The 27276-nt window shown below is 39.4% G+C and overlaps 1 protein-coding gene across 1 annotated transcript in view; it reads right to left on the bottom strand.

Annotated features, from left to right (window-relative positions):
• The window catches only part of WDR1 (WD repeat domain 1), an 80959-nt gene that overhangs the window by 16570 nt on the left and 37113 nt on the right, over nucleotides 1-27276 (bottom strand). The window contains exons 10-13 of the mRNA XM_053704139.1: nucleotides 24609-24765; nucleotides 23641-23725; nucleotides 9832-9942; nucleotides 9301-9474 (exon numbers count right to left, since the gene is read on the bottom strand). Of these exons, the coding sequence (XP_053560114.1) occupies nucleotides 9301-9474; nucleotides 9832-9942; nucleotides 23641-23725; nucleotides 24609-24765 (527 nt within the window). The remainder of the gene's footprint in view (nucleotides 1-9300; nucleotides 9475-9831; nucleotides 9943-23640; nucleotides 23726-24608; nucleotides 24766-27276) is intronic.

Below are 27276 nucleotides of genomic sequence, written 5' to 3'. Positions count from 1 at the left end.
TTTCCATCCGTGAGATCTGAGAAAGGCCAGGACAATGTCAGTGTGAGCCTTTGCTTGAGGAAGGGACGACGCTTGAATCAGAATGTCGTCCAAGTAAGGTACTACAGCAATGCCCCTTGGTCTTAGCACAGCTAGAAGGGACCCTAGCACCTTTGTGAAAATCCTTGGAGCAGTGGCTAATCCGAAAGGAAGCGCCACGAACTGGTAATGCTTGTCCAGGGAATGCGAACCTTAGGAACCGATGATGTTCCTTGTGGATAGGAATATGTAGATACGCATCCTTTAAATCCACCGTGGTCATGAATTGACCTTCCTGGATGGAAGGAAGAATAGTTCGAATGGTTTCCATCTTGAACGATGGAACCTTGAGAAACTTGTTTAAGATCTTGAGATCTAAGATTGGTCTGAACGTTCCCTCTTTTTTGGGAACTATGAACAGATTGGAGTAGAACCCCATCCCTTGTTCTCCTAATGGAACAGGATGAATCACTCCCATTTTTAACAGGTCTTCTACACAATGTAAGAATGCCTGTCTTTTTATGTGGTCTGAAGACAACTGAGACCTGTGGAACCTCCCCCTTGGGGGAAGCCCCTTGAATTCCAGAAGATAACCTTGGGAGACTATTTCTAGCGCCCAAGGATCCAGAACATCTCTTGCCCAAGCCTGAGCGAAGAGAGAGAGTCTGCCCCCCACCAGATCCGGTCCCGGATCGGGGGCCAACATTTCATGCTGTCTTGGTAGCAGTGGCAGGTTTCTTGGCCTGCTTTCCCTTGTTCCAGCCTTGCATTGGTCTCCAAGCTGGCTTGGCTTGAGAAGTATTACCCTCTTGCTTAGAGGACGTAGCACTTTGGGCTGGTCCGTTTCTACGAAAGGGACGAAAATTAGGTTTATTTTTTGCCTTGAAAGGCCGATCCTGAGGAAGGGCGTGGCCCTTACCCCCAGTGATAGAGATAATCTCTTTCAAGTCAGGGCCAAACAGCGTTTTCCCCTTGAAAGGAATGTTAAGAAGCTTGTTCTTGGAAGACGCATCAGCTGACCAAGATTTCAACCAAAGCGCTCTGCGCGCCACAATAGCAAACCCAGAATTCTTAGCCGCTAACCTAGCCAATTGCAAAGTGGCGTCTAGGGTGAAAGAATTAGCCAATTTGAGAGCATTGATTCTGTCCATAATCTCCTCATAAGGAGGAGAATCACTATCGACCGCCTTTATCAGCTCATCGAACCAGAAACATGCGGCTGTAGCGACAGGGACAATGCATGAAATTGGTTGTAGAAGGTAACCCTGCTGAACAAACATTTTTAAGTAAACCTTCTAATTTTTTATCCATAGGATCTTTGAAAGCACAACTATCCTCTATGGGTATAGTGGTGCGTTTGTTTAAAGTGGAAACCGCTCCCTCGACCTTGGGGACTGTCTGCCATAAGTCCTTTCTGGGGTCGACCATAGGAAACAATTTTTTTAAATATGGGGGGAGGGACGAAAGGAATACCGGGCCTTTCCCATTCTTTATTAACAATGTCCGCCACCCGCTTGGGTATAGGAAAAGCTTCTGGGAGCCCCGGGGACCTCTAGGAACTTGTCCATTTTACATAGTTTCTCTGGGATGACCAACTTGTCACAATCATCCAGAGTGGATAATACCTCCTTAAGCAGAATGCGGAGATGTTCCAACTTAAATTTAAACGTAATCACATCAGTTCAGCTTGTTGAGAAATGTTCCCTGAATCAGTAATTTCTCCCTCAGACAAAACCTCCCTGGCCCCATCAGACTGGGTTAGGGGCCCTTCAGAACCATTATTATCAGCGTCGTCATGCTCTTCAGTATCTAAAACAGAGCAGTCGCGCTTACGCTGATAAGTGTTCATTTTGGCTAAAATGTTTTTGACAGAATTATCCATTACAGCCGTTAATTGTTGCATAGTAAGGAGTATTGGCGCGCTAGATGTACTAGGGGCCTCCTGAGTGGGCAAGACTCGTGTAGACGAAGGAGGGAATGATGCAGTACCATGCTTACTCCCCTCACTTGAGGAATCATCTTGGGCATCATTGTCATTGTCACATAAATCACATTTATTTAAATGAATAGGAATTCTGGCTTCCCCACATTCAGAACACAGTCTATCTGGTAGTTCAGACATGTTAAACAGACATAAACTTGATAACAAAGTACAAAAAACGTTTTAAAAATAAAAACCGTTACTGTCACTTTAAATTTTAAACTGAACACCACTTTATTACTGCAATTGCGAAAAAATATGAAGGAATTGTTCAAAATTCACCAAATTTTCACCACAGTGTCTTAAAGCCTTAAAAGTATTGCACACCAAATTTGGAAGCTTTAACCCTTAAAATAACGGAACCGGAGCCGTTTTTAACTTTAACCCCTTTACAGTCCCTGGTATCTGCTTTGCTGAGACCCAACCAAGCCCAAAGGGGAATACGATACCAAATGACGCCTTCAGAAAGTCTTTTCTAAGTATCAGAGCTCCTCTCACATGCGACTGCATGTCATGCCTCTCAAAAACAAGTGCGCAACACCGGCGCGAAAATGAGGCTCTGCCTATGATTTGGGAAAGCCCCTAAAGAATAAGGTGTCTAAAACAGTGCCTGCCGATATTATTATATCAAAATACCCAGATTAAATGATTCCTCAAGGCTAAATATGTGTTAATAATGAATCGATTTAGCCCAGAAAAAGTCTACAGTCTTAATAAGCCCTTGTGAAGCCCTTATTTACGATCTTAATAAACATGGCTTACCGGATCCCATAGGGAAAATGACAGCTTCCAGCATTACATCGTCTTGTTAGAATGTGTCATACCTCAAGCAGCAAGAGACTGCTCACTGTTCCCCCAACTGAAGTTAATTGCTCTCAACAGTCCTGTGTGGAACAGCCATGGATTTTAGTGACGGTTGCTAAAATCATTTTCCTCATACAAACAGAAATCTTCATCTCTTTTCTGTTTCTGAGTAAATAGTACATACCAGCACTATTTTAAAATAACAAACTCTTGATTGAATAATAAAAACTACAGTTAAACACTAAAAAACTCTAAGCCATCTCCGTGGAGATGTTGCCTGTACAACGGCAAAGAGAATGACTGGGGTAGGCGGAGCCTAGGAGGGATCATGTGACCAGCTTTGCTGGGCTCTTTGCCATTTCCTGTTGGGGAAGAGAATATCCCACAAGTAAGGATGACGCCGTGGACCGGACACACCTATGTTGGAGAAATAAGGAATTGGAATAATTGTGCTTTATACAAAAAATCATAACCACCACAAAAAAAGGCGGGCCTCATGGACTCTTGCTAATATGAAAGAAATGAATTTATCAGGTAAGTCCTTACATAAATTATGTTTTCTTTCATGTAATTAGCAAGAGTCCATGAGCTAGTGACATATGGGATAATGATTACCCAAGATGTGGATCTTTCCACACAAGAGTCACTAGAGAGGGAGGGATAAAATAAAGACAGCCAATTCCTGCTGAAAATAATCCACACCCAAAATAAGTTTAAAGAAAAACATAACAGAAGATTCAACTGAAACCGCTGCCTGAAGTACTTTTCTACCAAAAACTGCTTCAGAGGAAGAAAATACATCAAAATGGTAGAATTTAGTAAAAGTATGCAAAGAGGACCAAGTTGCTGCTTTGCAAATCTGATCAATCGAAGCTTCATTCCTAAACGCCCAGGAAGTAGAAACTGACCTAGTAGAATGAGCTGTAATCCTTTGAGGCGGAGTTTTACCCGACTCAACATAGGCATGATGAATTAAAGATTTCAACCAAGATGCCAAAGAAATGGCAGAAGCTTTCTGGCCTTTTCTAGAACCGGAAAAGATAACAAATAGACTAGAAGTCTTTCGGAAAGACTTAGTAGCTTCAACATAATATTTCAAAGCTCTAACAACATCCAAAGAATGCAACGATTTCTCCTTAGAATTCTTAGGATTAGGACATAATGAAGGAACCACAATTTCTCTACTAATGTGGTTAGAATTCACAACTTTAGGTAAAAATTCAAAAAGAAGTTCGCAACACCGCATTATCCTGATGAAAAATCAGAAAAGGAGACTCACAAGAAAGAGCAGATAATTCAGAGACTCTTCTGGCAGAAGAGATCGCCAAAAGGAACAAAACTTTCCAAGAAGTAATTTAATGTCCAATGAATGCATAGGTTCAAACGGAGGAGCTTGAAGAGCCCCCAGAACCAAATTCAAACTCCAAGGAGGAGAAATTGACTTAATGACAGGTTTTATACGAACCAAAGCTTGTACAAAACAATGAATATCAGGAAGATTAGCAATCTTTCTGTGAAAAAGAACAGAAAGAGCAGAGATTTGTCCTTTCAAAGAACTTGCGGATAAACCTTTATCTAAACCATCCTGAATAAACTGTAAAATTCTCGGAATTCTAAAAGAATGACAAGAAAAATGATGAGAAAGACACCAAGAAATATAAGTCTTCCAGACTCTATAATATATCTCTCTAGATACAGATTTACGAGCCTGTAACATAGTATTAATCACAGAGTCAGAGAAACCTCTTTGACCAAGAATCAAGCGTTCAATCTCCATACCTTTAAATTTAAGGATTTGAGATCCTGATGGAAAAAAGGACCTTGCGACAGAAGGTCTGGTCGTAGCGGAAGAGTCCACGGATGGCAAGAGGCCATCCGGACAAGATCCGCATACCAAAACCTGTGAGGCCATGCCGGAGCTACCAACAGAACAAACGAGCATTCCTTCAGAATCTTAGAGATTACTCTTGGAAGAAGAACTAGAGGCGGAAAGATATAGGCAGGATGATACTTCCAAGGAAGTGATAATGCATCCACTGCTTCCGCCTGAGGATCCCGGGATCTGGACAGATACCTGGGAAGTTTCTTGTTTAGATGAGACGCCATCAGATCTATTTCTGGAAGCTCCCACATTTGAACAATCTGATGAAATACCTCTGGGTGAAGAGACCATTCGCCCGGATGCAACGTTTGGCGACTGAGATAATCCGCTTCCCAATTGTCTATACCTGGGATATGAACCGCAGAGATTAGACAGGAGCTGGATTCCGCCCAAACCAGAATTCGAGATACTTCTTTCATAGCCAGAGGACTGTGAGTCCCTCCTTGATGATTGATGTATGCCACAGTTGTGACATTGTCTGTCTGAAAACAAATGAACGATTCTCTCTTCAGAAGAGGCCAAGACTGAAGAGCTCTGAAAATTGCACGGAGTTCCAAAATATTGATCGGTAATCTCACCTCCTGAGATTCCCAAACTCCTTCTGCCGTCAGAGATCCCCACACAGCTCCCCAACCTGTGAGACTTGCATCTGTTGAAATTACAGTCCAGGTCGGAAGCACAAAAGAAGCCCCCTGAATTAAACGATGGTGATCTGTCCCACCACGTTAGAGAGTGTCGTACAATCGGTTTTAAAGATATTAATTGAGATATCTTTGTGTAATCCTTGCACCATTGATTCAGCATACAGAGCTGAAGAGGTCGCATGTGAAAACGAGCAAAGGGGATCGCGTCCGATGCAGCAGTCATAAGACCTAGAATTTCCATGCATAAGGCTACCGAAGGGAATGATTGTGACTGAAGGTTTCGACAAGCTGAGATCAATTTTAGACGTCTCTTGTCTGTCAAAGACAGAGTCATGGACACTGAATCTATCTGGAAACCCAGAAAGGTTACCCTTGTCTGAGGAGTCAATGAACTTTTTGGTGAATTGATCCTCCAACCATGATCTTGAAGAAACAACACAAGTTGATTCGTATGAAATTCTGCTAAATGTAAAGACTGAGCAAGTACCAAGATATCGTCCAAATAAGGAAATACCACAATACCCTGTTCTCTGATTAGACAGAAGGGCACCGAGAACCTTTGTAAAAATTCTTGGAGCTGTAGCTAGGCCAAACGGCAGAGCCACAAACTGGTAATGCTTGTCCAGAAAAGAGAATCTCAGGAACTGATAATGATCTGGATGAATCGGAATATGCAGATATGCATCCTGTAAATCTATTGTGGACATATAATGCCCTTGCTGAACAAAAGGAAAGATAGTCCTTACAGTTACCATTTTGAACGTTGGTATCCTTACATAACGATTCAATATTTTTAGATCCAGAACTGGTCTGAAGGAATTCTCCTTCTTTGGTACAATGAAGAGATTTGAATAAAACCCCATCCCCTGTTCCAGAACTGGAACTGGCATAATTACTCCAGCCAACTCTAGATCTGAAACACAATTCAGAAATGCTTGAGCTTTCACTGGATTTACTGGGACACAGGAAAGAAAAAATCTCTTTGCAGGAGGTCTCATCTTGAAACCAATTCTGTACCCTTCTGAAACAATGTTCTGAATCCAAAGATTGTGAACAGAATTGATCCAAATTTCTTTGAAAAAACGTAACCTGCCCCCTACCAGCTGAGCTGGAATGAGGGCCGCACCTTCATGTGGACTTAGAAGCTGGCTTTGTCTTTCTAGAAGGCTTGGATTTATTCCAGACTGGAGATGGTTTCCAAACTGAAACTGCTCCTGAGGATGAAGGATCAGGCTTTTGTTCTTTGTTGAAACGAAAGGAACGAAAACGATTATTAGCCCTGTTCTTACCCTTAGATTTTTTATCCTGTGGTAAAAAAGTTCCTTTCCCACCAGTAACAGTTGAGATAATAGAATCCAACTGAGAACCAAATAATTTGTTACCCTGGAAAGAAATGGAAAGTAGAGTTGATTTAGAAGCCATATCAGCATTCCAAGTTTTAAGCCATAAAGCTCTTCTAGCTAAAATAGCTAGAGACATAAACCTGACATCAACTCTGATAATATCAAAAATGGCATCACAGATAAAATTATTAGCATGTTGAAGAAGAATAATAATATTATGAGAATCATGATCTGTTACTTGTTGCGCTAAAGTTTCCAACCAAAAAGTTGAAGCTGCAGCAACATCAGCCAATGATATAGCAGGTCTAAGAAGATTACCTGAACACATAAGCTTTTCTTAGAAAGGATTCAATTTTCCTATCTAAAGGATCCTTAAACGAAGTACCATCTGACGTAGGAATAGTAGTCCGTTTAGCAAGGGTAGAAATAGCCCCATCAACTCTAGGGATTTTGTCCCAAAATTCTAATCTGTCAGACGGCACAGGATATAATTGCTTAAAAACGTTTAGAAGGAGTAAATGAATTACCCAATTTATCCCATTCTCTGGAAATTACTTCAGAAATAGCATTAGGAACAGGAAAAACTTCTGGAATAACCACAGGAGATTTAAAGACCTTATCTAAACGTTTAGAATTAGTATCAAGAGGACCAGAATCCTCAATTTCTAAAGGCAATTAGTACTTCTTTAAGTAAAGAACGAATAAATTCCATTTAAATAAATATGAAGATTTATCAGCATCAATCTCTGAGACAGAATCCTCTGAACCAGAAGAGTCATCAGAATCAGAATGATGATGTTCATTTAAAAATTCATCTGTATAAAGAGAAGTTTTAAAAGATTTTTTATGTTTACTAGAAGGAGGAATAACAGACATAGCCTTCTTGATGGATTCAGAAACAAAATCTCTTATGTTATCAGGAACATTCTGAACCTTATATGTTGATGGAACTTGCAACAGGTAAAGGTACATTACTAAAGGAAATATTATCTGCATTAACAAGTTTTTCATGACAATTAATACAAACAACAGCTGGAGGAATAGCTACCAAAAGTTTACAGCAGATACACTTAGCTTTGGTAGTTCCAGCACTAGGCAGCGATTTTCCTGAAGTATCTTCTGACTCGGATGCAACGCGAGACATCTTGCAATATGTAAGAGAAAAAACAACATATAAAGCAAAATAGATCAAATTCCTTAAATGACAGTTTCAGGAATGGGAAAAAAATGCCAATGAACAAGCTTCTAGCAACCAGAAGCAAAGAAAAAAATGAACTTAAATAATGTGGAGACAAAAGCGACGCCCATATTTTTTGGCGCCAAATAAGACGCCCACATTATTTGGCGCCTAAATGCTTTTTGGCGCCAAATATGACGCCACATCCGGAACGCCGACATTTTTGGCGCAAAAGAACGTCAAAAATGACGCAACTTCCGGCGACACGTATGACGCCGGAAACAGAAAAGATTTTTTGCGCCAAAAAAGTCTGCGCCAAGAATGACGCAATAAAATGAAGCATTTTCAGCCCCCCGCGAGCCTAACAGCCCACAGGGAAAAATTCAAAAATTTTTAAGGTAAGAAAAAATAATTGATTCAAGTGCATTATCCCAAATATGAAACTGACTGTCTGAAAATAAGGAAAGTTGAACATCCTGAGACAAGGCAAATAAATGTTTGAATACATATATTTAGAACTTTATAAATAAAGTGCCCAACCATAGCTTAGAGTGTCACAGAAAATAAGACTTACTTACCCCAGGACACTCATCTACATGTTTGTAGAAAGCCAAACCAGTACTGAAACGAAAATCAGCAGAGGTAATGGTATATATATATATATATATATATATATATATATATATATATATATATATATATATATATATATATATATATATATATATATATATATATAAGAGTATATCGTCGATCTGAAAAGGGAGGTAAGAGATGAATCTCTACGACTGATAACAGAGAACCTATGAAATAGACCCCGTAGAAGGAGATCACTGCATTCAAAATAAGCAATACTCTCCTCACATCTCTCTGACATTCACTGCACGCTGAGGGGAAAACCAGGCTCCAACTTGCTGCGGAGCGCATATCAACGTAGAATCTAGCACAAACTTACTTCACCACCTCCATAGGAGGCAAAGTTTGTAAAACTGAATTGTGGGTGTGGTGAGGGGTGTATTTATAGGCATTTTGAGGTTTGGGAAACTTTGCCCCTCCTGGTAGGAATGTATATCCCATACGTCACTAGCTCATGGACTCTTGCTAATTACATGAAAGAAAACGCTTTTCATGTCCATTTAAAGAATACAATATACATTTTAATGATAGACAAAGGAAAACATGGTATAACATGCACAATTAAATCAACTGGCCAAAAACATTAACAACAACATTGTTAACGCACACAGTGATATAAAATGCTCCATTAACAATGAAAATATCTTAAGCGACAAGATAAATTAAAGTGTAGAAAACCTTGGAGACTGTATAAGAAAGTCTTAAATGCAGAAGGGTGTAAAAATGTAAACAAATAAGTGACTGTTTTAAAGGGCTTTGAGAAGTTAAGTTAAATATTGTTGTGAACAACAGGTTCAAATACAACATCCACTTACCGCATATCCGTCAGCGACATTAAAGACAGTGACAACCTTGTGAGCATCGCACACCGCCAAATGAGCACCATCGTGAGAATAAGCAAGGCCCGTCACCGCTCCTTTTGCTTCAAGGGTCTTGCCTTGATCCTTCAATGTGTTCCCTTGAACGGAATACAAATACACTTTTCCATCCTAAAAATATGAATAGAATTAAAATTAAATTTTACAAGGAAAAACAATTGCCACAAAAATCCAACCTTGACCAATAATATTAGCCTATAAAGTTTTTTAAAAATAAATAAAAATATAGAAAGGTACAATATAATGCCCAAAAATAGAGGCCATCCAAGTTACCGTTGCCGTCACATGAGACTACTATACAAATAGGGGACTGTCAATCAGTTAGCCAATCATCTTACTAAGGAGTTGTGTTATTTATTTACAATTTTTTAATGTTCATGTTTATTTAACACCAGAAACAAATAAAATAATCTGCAATTCTATATATGATGCTAACTGTTGTGCTACAATTAAGATAATAAAACTTACTGCTCCTCCCACTGCAACAGTTCCGCTGGATTTATGAACTGCAACTACTTCTGGTTCATACTCTAGACCATCAAGGGTGAAAACTTTTTTCTTGTCTTTCAACAGAAGAATCTGCAAGTGAGATGATGCTTTGTAAATGATGTTGTTTTTTGGACCAACCAAAAGAAGTAAAATATTCATACATTAAGAACTATTAAGAATTTATAGGAAGAGGCAATCCATAAAAAGTGTAAAACACATTTTAAACTCGATTAATTTAGCTTAAAACTTAGTAAGGCCTTTTGTAATATTTAGTGCTATTTTTAGGATCTCAATATTTTCATTGCAGCATAAATGTTGTACAAAATCTTCTTTGCAATATTATACATATATGGTCTAAATACAATAATATGCTATGTTGGTGTGTAGCTAACCTTTAATCCCTTATAAATATTTGTAGCATAAATAATGTTACAAGACATTCGTTAGGGACTACAGTAGAATGAGTTAGTTTCACAATGAAGTATTAATAGGATGTAAACGGTTATTAGAAATAAGGGAAAAACAAAGACAAGAAAAGTCCTTTTGCAAAAAAACAATTTATGTAAGAACTTACCTGATAAATTCATTTCTTTCATATTAGCAAGAGTCCATGAGCTAGTGACGTATGGGATATACATTCCTACCAGGAGGGGCAAAGTTTTCAAAATGCCTATAAATACACCCCTCACCACACTCACAAATCAGTTTAACGAATAGCCAAGAAGTGGGGTGATAAGAAAAAGTGCGAAAGCATAAAAAATAAGGAATTGGAATAATTGTGCTTTATACAAAAAAAATAATAACCACCACAAAAAGGGCGGGCCTCGTGGACTCTTGCTAATATGAAAGAAATGAATTTATCAGGTAAGTTCTTACATAAATTATGTTTTCTTTCATGTAATTAGCAAGAGTCCATGAGCTAGTGACGTATGGGATAATGACTACCCAAGATGTGGATCTTCCACGCAAGAGTCACTAGAGAGGGAGGGATAAAATAAAGACAGCCAATTCCGCTGAAAATAATCCACACCCAAAATAAAGTTTAATATTAAAAATATAAGCAGAAGATTCAAACTGAAACAGCTGCCAAAAGTACTTTTCTACCAAAAACAGCTTCAGAAGAAGAAAACACATCAAAATGGTAGAATTTAGTAAAGTATGCAAAGAAGACCAAGTTGCTGCTTTGCAAATCTGATCAACCGAAGCTTCATTCCTAAACGCCCAGGAAGTAGAAACTGACCTAGTAGAATGAGCTGTAATCCTCTGAGGCGGAGTTTTACCCGACTCAACATAGGCATGATGAATTAAAGATTTCAACCAAGATGCCAAAGAAATGGCAGAAGCTTTCTGGCCTTTTCTAGAACCGGAAAAGATGACAAATAGACTAGAAGTCTTTCGGAAAGTCTTAGTAGCTTCAACATAATATTTCAAAGCTCTAACAATATCCAAAGAATGCAATGATTTCTCCTTAGAATTCTTAGGATTAGGGCATAATGAAGGAACCACAATTTCTCTACTAATGTTGTTGGAATTCACAACCTTAGGTAAAATTTTAAAAGAAGTTCGCAACACAGCCTGAAAAATCAGGATAAGGAGACTCACAAGAAAGAGCAGACAATTCAGAGACTCTTCTGGCAGAAGAGATGGCCAAAAGGAACAAAACTTTCCAAGAAAGTAATTTAATGTCCAATGAATGCAAAGGTTCAAATGGAGGAGCTTGAAGAGCCCCCAGAACCAAATTCAAACTCCAAGGAGGAGAAATTGACTTAATGACAGGTTTTATACGAACCAAGGCTTGTACAAAACAATGAATATCAGGAAGATTAGCAATCTTTCTGTGAAAAAGAACAGAAAGAGCAGAGATTTGACCTTTCAAGGAACTTGCGGACAAACCTTTATCTAAACCATCCTGAAGAAACTGTAAAATTCTCGGAATTCTAAAAGAATGCCAGGAAAAATGATGAGAAAGACACCAAGAAATATAAGTCTTCCAGACTCTATAATATATCTCTCTAGATACAGATTTACGAGCCTGTAACATAGTATTAATCACAGAGTCAGAGAAACCTCTTTGACCAAGAATCAAGCGTTCAATCTCCATACCTTTAAATATAAGGATTTGAGATCCTGATGGAAAAAAAGGACCTTGCGACAGAAGGTCTGGTCTTAACGGAAGAGTCCACGGTTGGCAAGAGGCCATCCGGACAAGATCCGCATACCAAAACCTGTGAGGCCATGCTGGAGCTACCAGCAGAACAAACGAGCATTCCTTCAGAATCTTGGAGATTACTCTTGGAAGAAGAACTAGAGGCGGAAAGATATAGGCACGATGATACTTCCAAGGAAGTGATAATGCATCCACTGCCTCCGCCTGAGGATCCCGGGATCTGGACAGATACCTGGGAAGTTTTTTGTTTAGATGAGAAGCCATCAGATCTATTTCTGGAAGTTCCCACATTTGAACAATCTGAAGAAATACCTCTGGGAGAAGAGACCAACGTTTGGCGACTGAGATAATCCGCTTCCCAATTGTCTATACCTGGAATATGAACCACAGAGATTAGACAGGAGCTGGATTCCGCCCAAACCAGAATTCGAGATACTTCTTTCATAGCCAGAGGACTGTGAGTCCCTCCTTGATGATTGATGTATGCCACAGTTGTGACATTGTCTGTCTGAAAACAAATGAACAATTCTCTCTTAAGAAGAGGCCAAGACTGAAGAGCTCTGAAAATTGCACGGAGTTCCAAAATATTGATCGGTAATCTCACCTCCTGAGATTCCCAAACCCCTTGTGCCGTCAGAGACCCCCACACAGCTCCCCAACCTGTAAGACTTGCATCTGTTGAAATTACAGTCCAGGTCGGAAGAACAAAAGAAGCCCCCTGAACTAAACGATGGTGATCTGTCCACCACGTCAGAGAGTGTCGTACAATCGGTTTTAAAGATATTAATTGAGATATCTTTGTGTAATCCCTGCACCATTGGTTCAGCATACAGAGCTGAAGAGGTTGCATGTGAAAACGAGCAAAGGGGATCGCGTCCGATGCAGCAGTCATAAGACCTAGAATTTCCATGCATAAGGCTACCGAAGGGAATGATTGTGACTGAGGTTTCGACAAGCTGAAATCAATTTTAGACGTCTCTTGTCTGTCAAAGACAGAGTCATGGACACTGAATCTATCTGGAAACCCAAAAAAGGTAACCCTTGTCTGAGGAATCAATGAACTTTTTAGTGAATTGATCCTCCAACCATGATCTTGAAGAAACAACAAAAGTCGATTTGTATGAAATTCTGCTAAATGTGAAGACTGAGCAAGTACCAAGATATCGTCCAAATAAGGAAATACCACAATACCCTGTTCTCTGATTACAGACAGAAGGGCACCGAGAACCTTTGTAAAAATTCTTGGAGCTGTTGCTAGGCCAAACGGCAGAGCCACAAACTGGTAATGCTTGTCCAGGAAAGAGAATCTCAGAAACTGATAGTGAGCTGGATGAATCGGAATATGCAGATATGCATCCTGTAAATCTATTGTAGACATAATGCCCTTGCTGAACAAAAGGCAGGATAGTCCTTACAGTTACCATTTTGAATGTTGGTATCCTTACATAACGATTCAATATTTTTAGATCCAGAACTGGTCTGAAGGAATTCTCCTTCTTTGGTACAATGAAGAGATTCGAATAAAACCCCAGCCCCTGTTCCAGAATTGGAACTGGCATAATTACTCCAGCCAACTCTAGATCTGAAACACATTTCAGAAATGCTTGAGCTTTCACTGGGTTTACTGGGACACGGGAAAGAAAAAATCTCTTTGCAGGAGGTCTTATCTTGAAACCAATTCTGTATCCTTCTGAAACAATGTTCTGAATCCAAAGACTGTGAACAGAATTGATCCAAATTTCTTTGAAAAAACGTAATCTGCCCCCTACCAGCTGATCTGGAATGAGGGCTGCACCTTCATGTGGACTTAGAAGCTGGCTTTGCTTTTCTAGAAGGCTTGGATTTATTCCAGACTGGAGATGGTTTCCAAACTGAAACTGCCCCTGAGGATGAAGGATCAGGCTTTTGTTATTTGTTGAAACGAAAGGAACGAAAACGATTATTAGCCCTGTTTTTACCCTTAGATTTTGTATCCTGTGGTAAAAAAGTTCCTTTCCCACCAGTAACAGTTGAGATAATAGAATCCAACTGAGAACCAAATAATTTATTACCCTGGAAAGAAAGGGAAAGTAGAGTCGATTTAGAAGACATATCAGCATTCCAAGTTTTAAGCCATAAAGCTCTTCTAGCTAAAATAGCTAGAGACATAAACCTGACATCAACTCTGATAATATCAAAAATGGCATCACAGATAAAATTATTAGCATGTTGAAGAAGAATAATAATATTATGAGAATCATGAGAATCATGATCTGTTACTTGTTGCGCTAAAGTTTCCAACATCCGCCAAAGATATAGCAGGTCTAAGAAGATTACCTGAACACAAATAAGCTTTTCTTAGAAAGGATTCAATTTTCCTATCTAAAGGATCCTTAAAGGAAGTACCATCTGCCGTAGGAATAGTAGTACGTTTAGCAAGGGTAGAGATAGCCCCATCAACTTTAGGGATTTTGTCCCAAAAATTCTAATCTGTCAGACGGCACAGGATATTAATTGCTTTAAAACGTTTAGAAGGAGTAAATGAATTACCCAAATTATTCCATTCCCTGGAAATTACTTCAGAAATAGCACCAGGAACAGGAAAAACTTCTGGAATAACTACAGGAGATTTAAAGACCTTGTCTAAACGTTTAGATTTAGTATCAAGAGGACCAGAATCCTCAATTTCTAATGCAATTAGGACTTCTTTAAGTAAAGAACGAATAAATTCCATTTTAAATAAATATGAAGATTTATCAGCATCAACCTCTGAAACAGAATCCTCTGAACCAGAAGAATCATTTGAATCAGAATGATGATGTTCATTTAAAAATTCATCTGGATAAAGAGAAGTTTTAAAAGACTTTTTATGTTTACTAGGAGGAGGAATAACAGACATAGCCTTCTTAATGGATTCAGAAACAAAATCTCTTATGTTATCAGGAACACTCTGAACATTAGATGTTGATGGAACTGCAACAGGTAATGGTATTTTACTAAAGGAAACATTTTCTGCATTAACAAGTTTGTCATGACAATTAATACAAACAACAGCTGGAGGAACAGCTACCAAAAGTTTACAGCAGATACACTTAGCTTTGGTAGTTCCAGCACCAGGCAGCGATTTTCCTGAAGTATCTTCTGACTCAGATGCAACATGAGACATCTTGCAATATGTAAGAGAAAAAACAACATATAAAGCAAAAATGATCAAATTCCTTAAATGACAGTTTCAGGAATGGGAAAAAATGCCAAAGAACAAGCTTCTAGCAAACAGAAGCAATGAAAAATGAGACTTAAATAATGTGGAGACAAAAGCGACGCCCATATTTTTTTAGCGCCAAATAAGACGCCCACATTATTTGGCGCCTAAATGCTTTTGGCGCCAAAAATGACACCACATCCGGAACGCCGACATTTTTGGCGCAAAAGAACGTCAAAAAATGACGCAACTTCCGGCGACACGTATGACGCCGGAAACAGAAAAGATTTTTTGCGCCAAAAAAGTCTGCGCCAAGAATGACGCAATAAAAACAAAATTTATGCTTACCTGATAAATTCCTTTCTCCTGTAGTGTGGTCAGTCCACGGGTCATCATTACTTCTGGGATATTAACTCCTCCCCAACAGGAAGTGCAAGAGGATCACCCAGCAGAGCTGCTATATAGCTCCTCCCCTCTACGTCACACCCAGTCATTCGACCGAGAACCAACGAGAAAGGAGAAGCCAAAGGGTGCAGTGGTGACTGGAGTATAATTTAAAAATTTAGACCTGCCATAAAAACAGGGCGGGCCGTGGACTGACCACACTACAGGAGAAAGGAATTTATCAGGTAAGCATAAATTTTGTTTTCTCCTGTTAAGTGTGGTCAGTCCACGGGTCATCATTACTTCTGGGATACCAATACCAAAGCTAAAGTACACAGATGACGGGAGGGACAGGCAGGCTCTTTATACGGAAGGAACCACTGCCTGAAGTACCTTTCTCCCAAAAACAGCCTCCGAAGAAGCAAAAGTGTCAAATTTGTAAAATTTGGAAAAAGTATGAAGAGAAGACCAAGTTGCAGCCTTGCAAATCTGTTCAACAGAAGCCTCATTCTTAAAGGCCCAAGTGGAAGCCACAGCTCTAGTAGAATGAGCTGTAATTCTTTCAGGAGGCTGCTGTCCAGCAGTCTCATAAGCTAAACGTATTATGCTACGAAGCCAAAAAGAGAGAGGTAGCAGAAGCTTTTTGACCTCTCCTCTGACCAGAATAAACGACAAACAGGGAAGACGTTTGTCGAAAATCCTTAGTTGCCTGTAGATAAAATTTCAGGGCACGGACTACATCTAGATTGTGTAGAAGACGTTCCTTCTTCGAAGAAGGATTAGGACACAAAGATGGAACAACAATCTCTTGATTGATATTCCTGTTAGTGACCACCTTAGGTAAGAAACCCAGGTTTAGTACGCAGAACTACCTTGTCCTGAATGAAAAATCAGATAAGGAGAATCACAATGTAAGGCAGATAACTCAGAGACTCTTCGAGCCGAGGAAATAGCCATTAAAAACAGAACTTTCCAAGATAACAATTTGATATCAATGGAATGAAGGGGTTCAAACGGAACACCCTGTAAAACATTAAGAACTAAGTTCAAACTCCATGGTGGAGCAACAGTTTTAAACACAGGCTTAATCCTGGCCAAAGCCTGACAAAAAGCCTGAACGTCTGGAACCTCTGACAGACGTTTGTGTAAAAGAATGGACAGAGCTGAAATCTGTCCCTTTAAGGAACTAGCGGATAAACCCTTTTCTAATCCTTCTTGTAGAAAAGACAATATCCTAGGAATCCTAACCTTACTCCATGAGTAACTTTTGGATTCGCACCAATATAAGTATTTACGCCATATTTTATGGTAAATCTTTCTGGTAACAGGCTTCCTAGCCTGTATTAAGGTATCAATTACTGACTCAGAAAAACCACGTTTTGATAAAATCAAGCGTTCAATTTCCAAGCAGTCAGCTTCAGAGAAATTAGATTCTGATGTTTGAAAGGACCCTGGATTAGAAGGTCCTGTCTCAGAGGCAGAGACCAAGGTGGACAGGATGACATGTCCACTAGATCTGCATACCAAGTCCTGCGTGGTCACGCAGGCGCTATTAGAATCACCGATGCTCTCTCCTGTTTGATTCTGGCAATCAATCGAGGAAGCATCGGGAAGGGTGGAAACACATAAGCCATCCCGAAGGTCCAAGGTGCTGTCAAGGCATCTATCAGGACCGCTCCCGGATCCCTGGATCTGGACCCGTAACAAGGAAGCTTGGCGTTCTGTCGAGACGCCATGAGATCTATCTCTGGTTTGCCCCAAAGTCGAAGTATTTGGGCAAAGACCTCCGGATGAAGTTCCCACTCCCCTGGATGAAAAGTCTGACGACTTAGGAAATCCGCCTCCCAGTTCTCCACTCCCGGGATGTGGATTGCTGACAGGTGGCAAGAGTGAGACTCTGCCCAGCGAATTATCTTTGATACTTCCATCATCGCTAGGGAGCTTCTTGTTCCTCCTTGATGGTTGATGTAAGCTACAGTCGTGATGTTGTCCGACTGAAACCTGATGAACCCCCGAGTTGTTAACTGGGGCCAAGCCAGAAGGGCATTGAGAACTGCTCTCAATTCCAGAATGTTTATTGGCAGGAGACTCTCCTCCTGAGTCCATGATCCCTGAGCCTTCAGAGAATTCCAGACAGCGCCCCAACCTAGTAGGCTGGCGTCTGTTGTTACAATTGTCCAATCTGGCCTGCTGAATGGCATCCCCCTGGACAGATGTGGCCGAGAAAGCCACCATAGAAGAGAATTTCTGGTCTCTTGATCCAGATTCAGAGTAGGGGACAAATCTGAGTAATCCCCATTCCACTGACTTAGCATGCACAATTGCAGCGGTCTGAGATGTAGGCGTGCAAAGGGTACTATGTCCATTGCCGCTACCATTAAGCCGATCACCTCCATGCATTGAGCTACTGACGGGTGTTGAATGGAATGAAGGACACGGCATGCATTTTGAAGCTTTGTTAACCTGTCTTCTGTCAGGTAGATCTTCATTTCTACAGAATCTATAAGAGTCCCTAAGAAGGGAACTCTTGTGAGTGGAAAGAGAGAACTCTTCTTTTCGTTCACCTTCCATCCATGCGACCTTAGAAATGCCAGTACTAACTCTGTATGAGACTTGGCAGTTTGAAAACTTAAAGCTTGTATCAGAATGTCGTCTAGGTACGGAGCTACCGAAATTCCTCGCGGTCTTAGTACCGCCAGAAGAGCACCCAGAACCTTTGTGAAGATTCTTGGAGCCGTAGCCAATCCGAATGGAAGAGCTACAAACTGGTAATGCCTGTCTAGGAAGGCAAACCTTAGATACCGGTAATGATCTTTGTGAATCGGTATGTGAAGGTAAGCATCCTTTAAATCCACTGTGGTCATGTACTGACCCTTTTGGATCATGGGTAGGATTGTCCGAATAGTTTCCATTTTGAACGATGGAACTCTTAGGAATTTGTTTAGGATCTTTAAATCCAAGATTGGCCTGAAGGTTCCCTCTTTTTTGGGAACCACAAACAGATTTGAGTAAAACCCCTGTCCATGTTCCGACCGCGGAACCGGATGGATCACTCCCATTAGTAAAAGATCTTGTACACAGCGTAGAAACGCCTCTTTCTTTATTTGGTTTGTTGACAACCTTGACAGATGAAATCTCCCTTTTGGGGGAGAGGATTTGAAGTCCAGAAGATATCCCTGAGATATGATCTCTAACGCCCAGGGATCCTGGACATCTCTTGCCCAAGCCTGGGCGAAGAGAGAAAGTCTGCCCCCAACTAGATCCATTCCCGGATCGGGGGCCCTCGATTCATGCTGTCTTAGGGGCAGCAGCAGGTTTTCTGGCCTGCTTGCCCTTGTTCCAGGACTGGTTAGGTCTCCAGCCTTGTCTGTAGCGAGCAACAGCTCCTTCCTGTTTTGGAGCAGAGGAAGTTGATGCTGCTCCTGCCTTGAAATTACTAAAGGAACGAAAATTAGACTGTCTAGCCTTAGGTTTGGCTCTGTCTTGAGGCAGGGCATGGCCTTTACCTCCTGTAATGTCAGCGATAATTTCTTTCAAACCGGGCCCAAATAAGGTCTGCCCTTTGAAAGGTATGTTAAGTAATTTAGATTTAGAAGTAACGTCAGCTGACCAGGATTTTAGCCACAGTGCTCTGCGTGCCTGAATGGCGAATCCGGAATTCTTAGCCGTAAGTTTTGTTAAATGTACTACGGCATCTGAAACAAATGAATTAGCTAGCTTAAGTGTTTTAAGCTTGCTTGAAATCTCATCTATAGTTATTGAGTCAAGAGTCTCTTCCAGGGACTCGGACCAAAAAGCGTCCGCGGCCGAGACAGACGCAATACATGCAAGGGGTTGCAATATAAAACCTTGTTGAACAAACATTTTCTTAAGGTAACCCTCTAATTTTTTATCCATTGGATCTGAAAAGGCACAGCTATCCTCCACCGGGATAGTGGTACGCTTAGCCAGAGTAGAAACCGCTCCCTCCACCTTAGGGACCGTCTGCCATAAGTCCCGTGTGGTGGCGTCTATTGGAAACATTTTTCTAAACACAGGAGGGGGGGAAAAGGGTACACCGGGCCTATCCCACTCCTTAGTAATTATCTCTGTAAGCCTCTTAGGTATAGGAAATACGTCAGTACTCGCCGGTACCGCATAGTATCTATCCAGCCTACATAATTTCTCTGGGATTGCAACGGTGTTACAATCATTCAGAGCTGCTAATACCTCCCATAACAGTACACGGAGGTTTTCGAGTTTAAACTTAAAATTAGAAATGTCTGAATCCATTCTATTGGGATCAGAACCGTCACCTGCAGATTGAAGCTCTCCGTCCTCCTGTTCTGCATACTGTGACGCAGTATCAGACATGGCCCTATTATTAACAGCGCACTCTGTTCTCACCCCAGAGTGATCACGCTTACCTCTAAGTTCTGGTAATTTAGACAAAACTTCAGTCATAACATTAGCCATATCCTGTAATGTGATTTGTAATGGCCGCCCTGATGTACTCGGCGCTACAATATCACGCACCTCCCGAGCGGGAGATGCAGGTACTGACACGTGAGGCGAGGTAGTCGGCATAACTCTCCCCTCGTTGTTTGGTGAATGATGTTCAATTTGTACAGATTGACTTTTATTTAAAGTAGCATCAATGCAATTAGTACACAAATTTCTATTGGGCTCCACTTTGGCTTTAGCACATATAGCACAGAGATATTCCTCTGAGTCAGACATGTTTAACACACTAGCAATTAAACTAGCAACTTGGAAATGCTTTTCAAAGCAATTTACAAATAATATGAAAAACGTACTGTGCCTTTAAGAAGCACAGAAAAAAAGTTATGACAGTTGAGTAATAATAAACCGGAGAAACTATAACATCAAATTCTTTCCGGTAAAACACAATTTTAGCAAAGGATTGCCCCCATTAGCAATGGATAACTAACCCTTGAATAACAGAAAAAATGTACAGAATATAAACGTTTTTTTATCACAGTCAAAGCACAATCTCACAGGTCTGCTGTGAGTGATTACCTCCCTCAAACTAACTTTTGAAGACCCCTGAGCTCTGTAGAGACGAACCGGATCATGCAGGGAAGAAAACAGACTTGTGACTGAATTTTCTGATGCGTAGCAAAAGCGCCAAAATAGGCCCCTCCCCCTCACACACACAACAGTGAGGGAGATCAGTAAACTGTCTTAAATTAAATAAAACAACCGCCAAGTGGAAAAAAAAACAGTGCCCAAACAATTTTTCACCCAGTACCTCAGATAATTAAACGATTTAACATGCCAGCAAAAACGTTTAACATCAATAAATGAATGTCATTAGAAAGCCTGTTGCTAGTCGTTCCCACTGCAAGTTAGGCTAAAGTCTTATGCATACAGTATTATCCCAGTGAAGTGCCATTCCCCAGAATACTGAAGTGTAAATATACATACATGACAGCCTGATACCAGTTGCTACTACTGCATTTAAGGCTGAGCTTACATTATATCGGTATGGCAGTATTTTCTCTAGTCAATTCCATTCTCAGAAAATAATATGCTGCTACATACCTCTTTGCAGGTTAACCTGCCCGCTGTCCCCTGATCTGAAGTTTACCTCACTCCTCAGATGGCTAAGAACAGCAAGATGATCTTAACTACGCCGGTTAAAATCATACAAAAAACTCAGGTAGATTCTTCTTCAAATTCTACCTGAGAAGGAACAACACACTCCGGTGCTGTTTTAAAATAACAAACTTTTGATTGAAGGTATAAAAGTATAATCACCACAGTCCTCTCACACATCCTATCTATTAGTTGGGTGCAAGAGAATGACTGGGTGTGACGTAGAGGGGAGGAGCTATATAGCAGCTCTGCTGGGTGATCCTCTTGCACTTCCTGTTGGGGAGGAGTTAATATCCCAGAAGTAATGATGACCCGTGGACTGACCACACTTAACAGGAGAAATGAAGCATTTTCAGCCCCCGCGAGCCTAACAGCCCACAGGGAAAAAGTCAAATTTTTTAAGGTAAGAAAAAATGATTGATTCAAATGCATTATCCCAAATATGAAACTGACTGTCTGAAAATAAGAAATGTTGAACATCCTGAGTCAAGGCAAATAAATGTTTGAATACATATATTTAGAACTTTATAAATAAAGTGCCCAACCATAGCTTAGAGTGTCACAGAAAATAAGATTTACTTACCCCAGGACACTTGTCTACATGTTGTAGAAAGCCAAACCAGTACTGAAACGAAAATCAGCAGAGGTAATGGTATATATATATATATATATATATATATATATATATATATATATATATATATATATATATATATATATATATATATATATATATATATATATGTATATCGTCGATCTGAAAAGGGCGGTAAGAGATGAATCTCTACGACCGATAACAGAGAACCTATGAAATAGACCCCGTAGAAGGAGATCATTGCATTCAAATAGGCAATACTCTCCTCACATCCCTCTGACATTCACTGCACGCTGAGAGGAAAACCGGGCTCCAACCTGCTGCGGAGCGCATATCAACGTAGAATCTAGCACAAACTTACTTCACCACCTCCATAGGAGGCAAAGTTTGTAAAACTGATTTGTGGGTGTGGTGAAGGGTGTATTTATAGGCATTTTGAGGTTTGGGAAACTTTGCCCCTCCTGGTAGGAATGTATATCCCATACGTCACTAGCTCATGGACTCTTGCTAATTACATGAAAGAAATATAAGAAAAGTGATGCACATGCGATACATTTTATGGCAACTAATGGGAATACAACTGCAAGCTTTCAGGGCACTGAGGTCCCTTCATCCGGTATTCATTCTGTAGTACAAATGAAGCTCAGCTATATTTATATACAGTATAGAGGGTAAGGTAAAAATATGCAAAACATGAACATTTGTTGTGTTGTAGCTCTATGGTCAAAGTTTAAAGATAAAAAAAATAAAATAAAAAGTTACATGTTCTAATCCGGGTTCTTCAAGCTTTCCCTCCCCTCCCCCCCTTCCCCAAGACCCAGTGCCATGATACCTAAATACCTTTGCAACCCTATTTTTATACTTTTTTCCTTAAAATTTCTGAAGTAATATAAAACAAGACTTTTGGCAAAGTGACTAAAATGTGTGCACACTTTATTCCTGATTGTAGTCAAACTTGAAAGTGTTGTAAAAAATGATAGCACACACCCACATACTCTCTAATAAAACACCCACACAACACACACAGATAGCACACACACGCATAGCACACACACAATTACAACATACAGATAGCACATACACACAATTACACACGCTCTCATATAAAACACACCACACACACGCTCTCATATAAAACACACCACACACACGCTCTCATATAAAACACACCACACACACGCTCTCATATAAAACACACCACACACACGCTCTCATATAAAACACACCACACACACGCTCTCATATAAAACACACCACACACACGCTCTCATATAAAACACACCACACACACGCTCTCATATAAAAACACACCACACACATGCTCTCATATAAAAACACACCACACACATGCTCTCATATAAAAACACACCACACACATGCTCTCATATAAAAACACACCACACACATGCTCTCATAAAACACACCACACACAAGTCTCGACCCAGTAATGGGTCTCGATCCATGGTTTGAAGAACCCTGCGTTAGAGCATGTAATTTTATGACCATCGAGCCTGCTCTACTTTGTGTTTAACCCCTGTAAATGGGTTTTTACAGACAGTGGAAGTACAGCTTGGTACCAGAAGGACACTGCTGGTCCAGAGCAAAACCCGCAGCTGATCCAATTGTGTGACTATCGCTTCTGATAGGATCAGTGGCGGGTTACGCTCAGGACCAGAAGTGTCCTGCGGGTCCACAGCCGCACTTGTGTGTGTTAAACCTCTTTGCGGGGGGTAAACACACAGTAGAGCAGAGTCGATAGTCATAAAATGACATGCTCTAACCGATTTGAGAATGTAATTTTTCGACTATTATGACAATTAAATAAATAACTTTAAAATGTTCATACATTTGAGACATTATTACCTGTCCAAAGCATACTGTTACAGTATATCCAGAGCCAACCGCAACACTCTTAGGTTGAACGTCCAACTTTACAGCATCCTGAGGACTAAATGAAATGCATGGTTACAAATATAAAAGCAAATGCATTTTTGGCAATCAAATGAATTCTTAGAACACACTTTCCCATAAATATATATTTTTTTAAATTACAGTGTAAATTGCTAAATTTATAATAAGACTTCAAACCTCTAATAAGATCACTGTAAGTTGAAACAGATCAGTGGGTGTGGAGAAAAGAGATTCAGAGCAAAAATCTTTTAAGGGAACCCCGTTAATCCAAATTCAAACCAGCATCACAACTAAAAATTAATACATTTAAAATATTAAACTTCCATGTTTCAGATAGAGCATGCATTTTTAAGAGACTTTCTAATTTACATCCATTATCAAATTGTGCAGCCTTTTTATTTGCACACTTTCTGTGGCACCAGCTACTATTCAGCTTGTGCAGGTCAGTGTATAAGTATACGAGTCTATGATTGGCTGAGGCTGTCACATGATACAATGAAGTAAAATTTTGAAATTGGTCAGGAAAAAAAAAAAAAATCTGCTCATTTAAAATTCAGAGCTATTACACTGTCTTTTTATTGTGCACTTGCTGATTATGCAATTATAGTGTATGATTATAACATTAAAATGGTCCTTTGACATTAAACAAAAAAAGTTAAAGGAACTAAACAGGCAACTCCTAAACAAGATGGGACACAAATGGTGCCTACAAGATGACGTGCGGTTCTTTTTTATGAGGGGAGGGGCTGTATTAAAAAGCAGCTCCACTTACGTACATGAACTCAAATTAGTAATAATACAAATAAATGTTAAAAAAAAAGAAAAAAAAAAAAAAAAAAAAAAAAAGTGTGCATAATACGAAAGTTACATTTCTTGCAAAATAAACTGATCAACAAACCAGATTAAAGATCAGAACTTACTTGTAATCTTTGCTGATACAACTGGTGTAGCGCACAGTGTCATCCATGCTGCACGTGACTAGTAGGTTGGAGTCATCTATGGCCATGCTAGACACCTGGTTTGAATGTCCCTTCCCATTGAAAGTGTCATTTTCTCCAGTCTCAGCATCCCAATAATGTATATTCAACAATTAAGGAAACTATTTGTTTAAATAAAAACTTGGAAAATGGATTACCAAACGGAACTGAAGAAGAATGGGGCATTCATAGCCAACACAACAGGTTCTAAACTTTCACAAATACTTAAATGCATCAATAATATTCAAGTAGACAGAGAAAGGTTAATATAGGGTGATCACTGATGGTGACATTCCTGGACATAAGATGAAAAGGCATGTGGGTATCTGAGTGTCCTGTGCTAAACTTAATATGTAAAAAACACACCTAGGATAAAGATTGGGCGTTTCTATAACCTAAAACACTAGTTTGTCATTAAAGCAATAAAATGTTTTCCCATCTTTTTAGAAGGTCTGTTACACTCAAACATAAACTACAAAAAAAACACTCAGTTTGAAACTTTGTAATTTGTTGACCATGTGAAACAGTTATTTCAGAATGCCCAGTTATATACAAGCGTACTAACCATAACTTCACACTCCGTAACACTTTACTGATAACTTAAGACAGTGAAAATGTTATTTTATGAAATGTCTTACGTTAAATGTAACATATTAGACCTAAATGCATAAACTTTATGTTGGCAAAAGGGGTAAAATATTTTTTTTTTTCCTGCTAAAATAATGTTTTCTTATAACTACATGACAAAGACTTTTTTTTAAAAAAAACAGGGGGTTGACAAATCTGTTAAAAATGTAGGAACCAGTAACAATATGAAGGTGCCAGACTGTTATTTGCATACAGATATATGGAGAACCCAAAACTTTAGGAACCCGGGGTAAAATTCTAGGAGTCAGTGGCAACCTGGGTCCTCGGTTTGTTGGGCATTTTGTAAACCTTTTAACCAACCTTTAATTACTCTGCATTCTTTTAGCAATGTCCTGTATCACCCCAGTAAAAATATTTTTTTTTTTATTAAAAAAGAAAAAATAACCCCCACATTACATAGAAACGAAATAAGTACATCATGCACGCCATACTTAAGGTTTCAATAATTTACATTTTAGCAGCAAATTTATTACTGTCAAATCATATGCTGGCCCCACTTTATTTCTACAAATGTATTTGTTGTTTCTCTAATGTAAAAATACTCAAATGATGAATAATGTTAATATTATTTAGCACTGCATAATGGTAACATTTAAAGTTAAGCCAGTCAGAGAGATAAGCAAGATCTTGCACAATGTTTCTAAGGGACTGCCGGAGTTGAACATTCCTAAATTGGAAAAAATAATATGGAAAGCTAGAAAATATTTCTGCTCTGTTATGAGACATCAACAAACAGCTTAGTGTATGACTGAGTGAGTCAAACAGATTATATAACGAAAGACAAATGAGGCTTAATCACTTTCTATTAATATGCATATTCTGAATATCAGAGGAAAAAACAAAGTGAAATTTAAAGGTACATTATACTTAAATGTTGAAGCACTTGAAAATGATGCAGCATATCTGTAAAAGCTGACTAGAAAAAATATCACATTAACATCTCTATGTATAAAAAGAAGATATTTTACCTCAAAATTTCCTCAGTAGACACATATTGTAAAGCAGCCAATCAGGATGCTAGTCCCGGGGCTTTGTGTGCACCTGGCATGCGAGGTACAGTTATGTTATTTCTCTTCTCAGTTTAAGAAAGTTTACTATAAAGTCGTGCAAGATTTCAGTGAAATCTCATGAGATGACAAAGCAAAGCATGATCTCAGCACTGCTGATTGGTTATGTTTTTTTTTTTCTCAACCTGCAGCTGAAGGAATAAACTGCACTGAGCACTTAGTATTGTGAGCTGAAATTTTTTTTGGTAACATATCTTCCTTTTTTTACATAGAAATGTTCAGGTGATATTTTCTTGTCAGTTTTTTTACAGTTATTCTGCAAGTATTATATCCCTTTAAATTAAAAAGCAAAACAAAAAAGGGAGAGATTTATCAAGCAGCGTACGCTACTTGCTCCGCCCGATGTTTCCGGCTCACTGGAAACCTAAGTTAAAGGGACAGTCAAGTCCAAAAAAAAAAAAAAAAAACTTTCATGATTTAAACAGGGCATGTAATTTTAAACAACTTTCCAATTTACTTTTATTTGCTTTGTTCTTTTGGTATTCTTAGTTGGAAGCTAAACCTAGGAGGTTCATACACTAATTTCTTAGACCTTGAAGGCCGCCTCTAATCAAATTGCATTTTGACAGTTTTTCACCACTAAAGGCTGTTAGTTCATGTGTTTCATATAGATAACATTGAGCTCATGCATGTGAATTTACCGAGGACGGAGTGAGCACTGATTGGCTAAAATGCAAGTCTGTCAAAAAAACTGAAATAAGGGGGCAGTCTGTAGATGCTTAGATACAAGGTAATGACAGCGGTAAAAAGTATATTACTATAACTGTGATGGTTATGCAAAACTGGAGAATGGTTAATTAAGGGATTATCTATCTTTTAAAACAACAAAGTTTTGGTGTTGACTGTCCCTTTAAGAAGCAGCGGTCGTAACACTGCTGCCCCTTATCTCATCCACC

Source organism: Bombina bombina, chromosome 2 (genome assembly GCF_027579735.1).
Source record: "Bombina bombina isolate aBomBom1 chromosome 2, aBomBom1.pri, whole genome shotgun sequence".
Taxonomy (NCBI): domain Eukaryota; kingdom Metazoa; phylum Chordata; class Amphibia; order Anura; family Bombinatoridae; genus Bombina; species Bombina bombina.
Note: the sequence above shows the minus strand (reverse complement) of the source record. Positions and strands in the feature narration are given on the sequence as shown.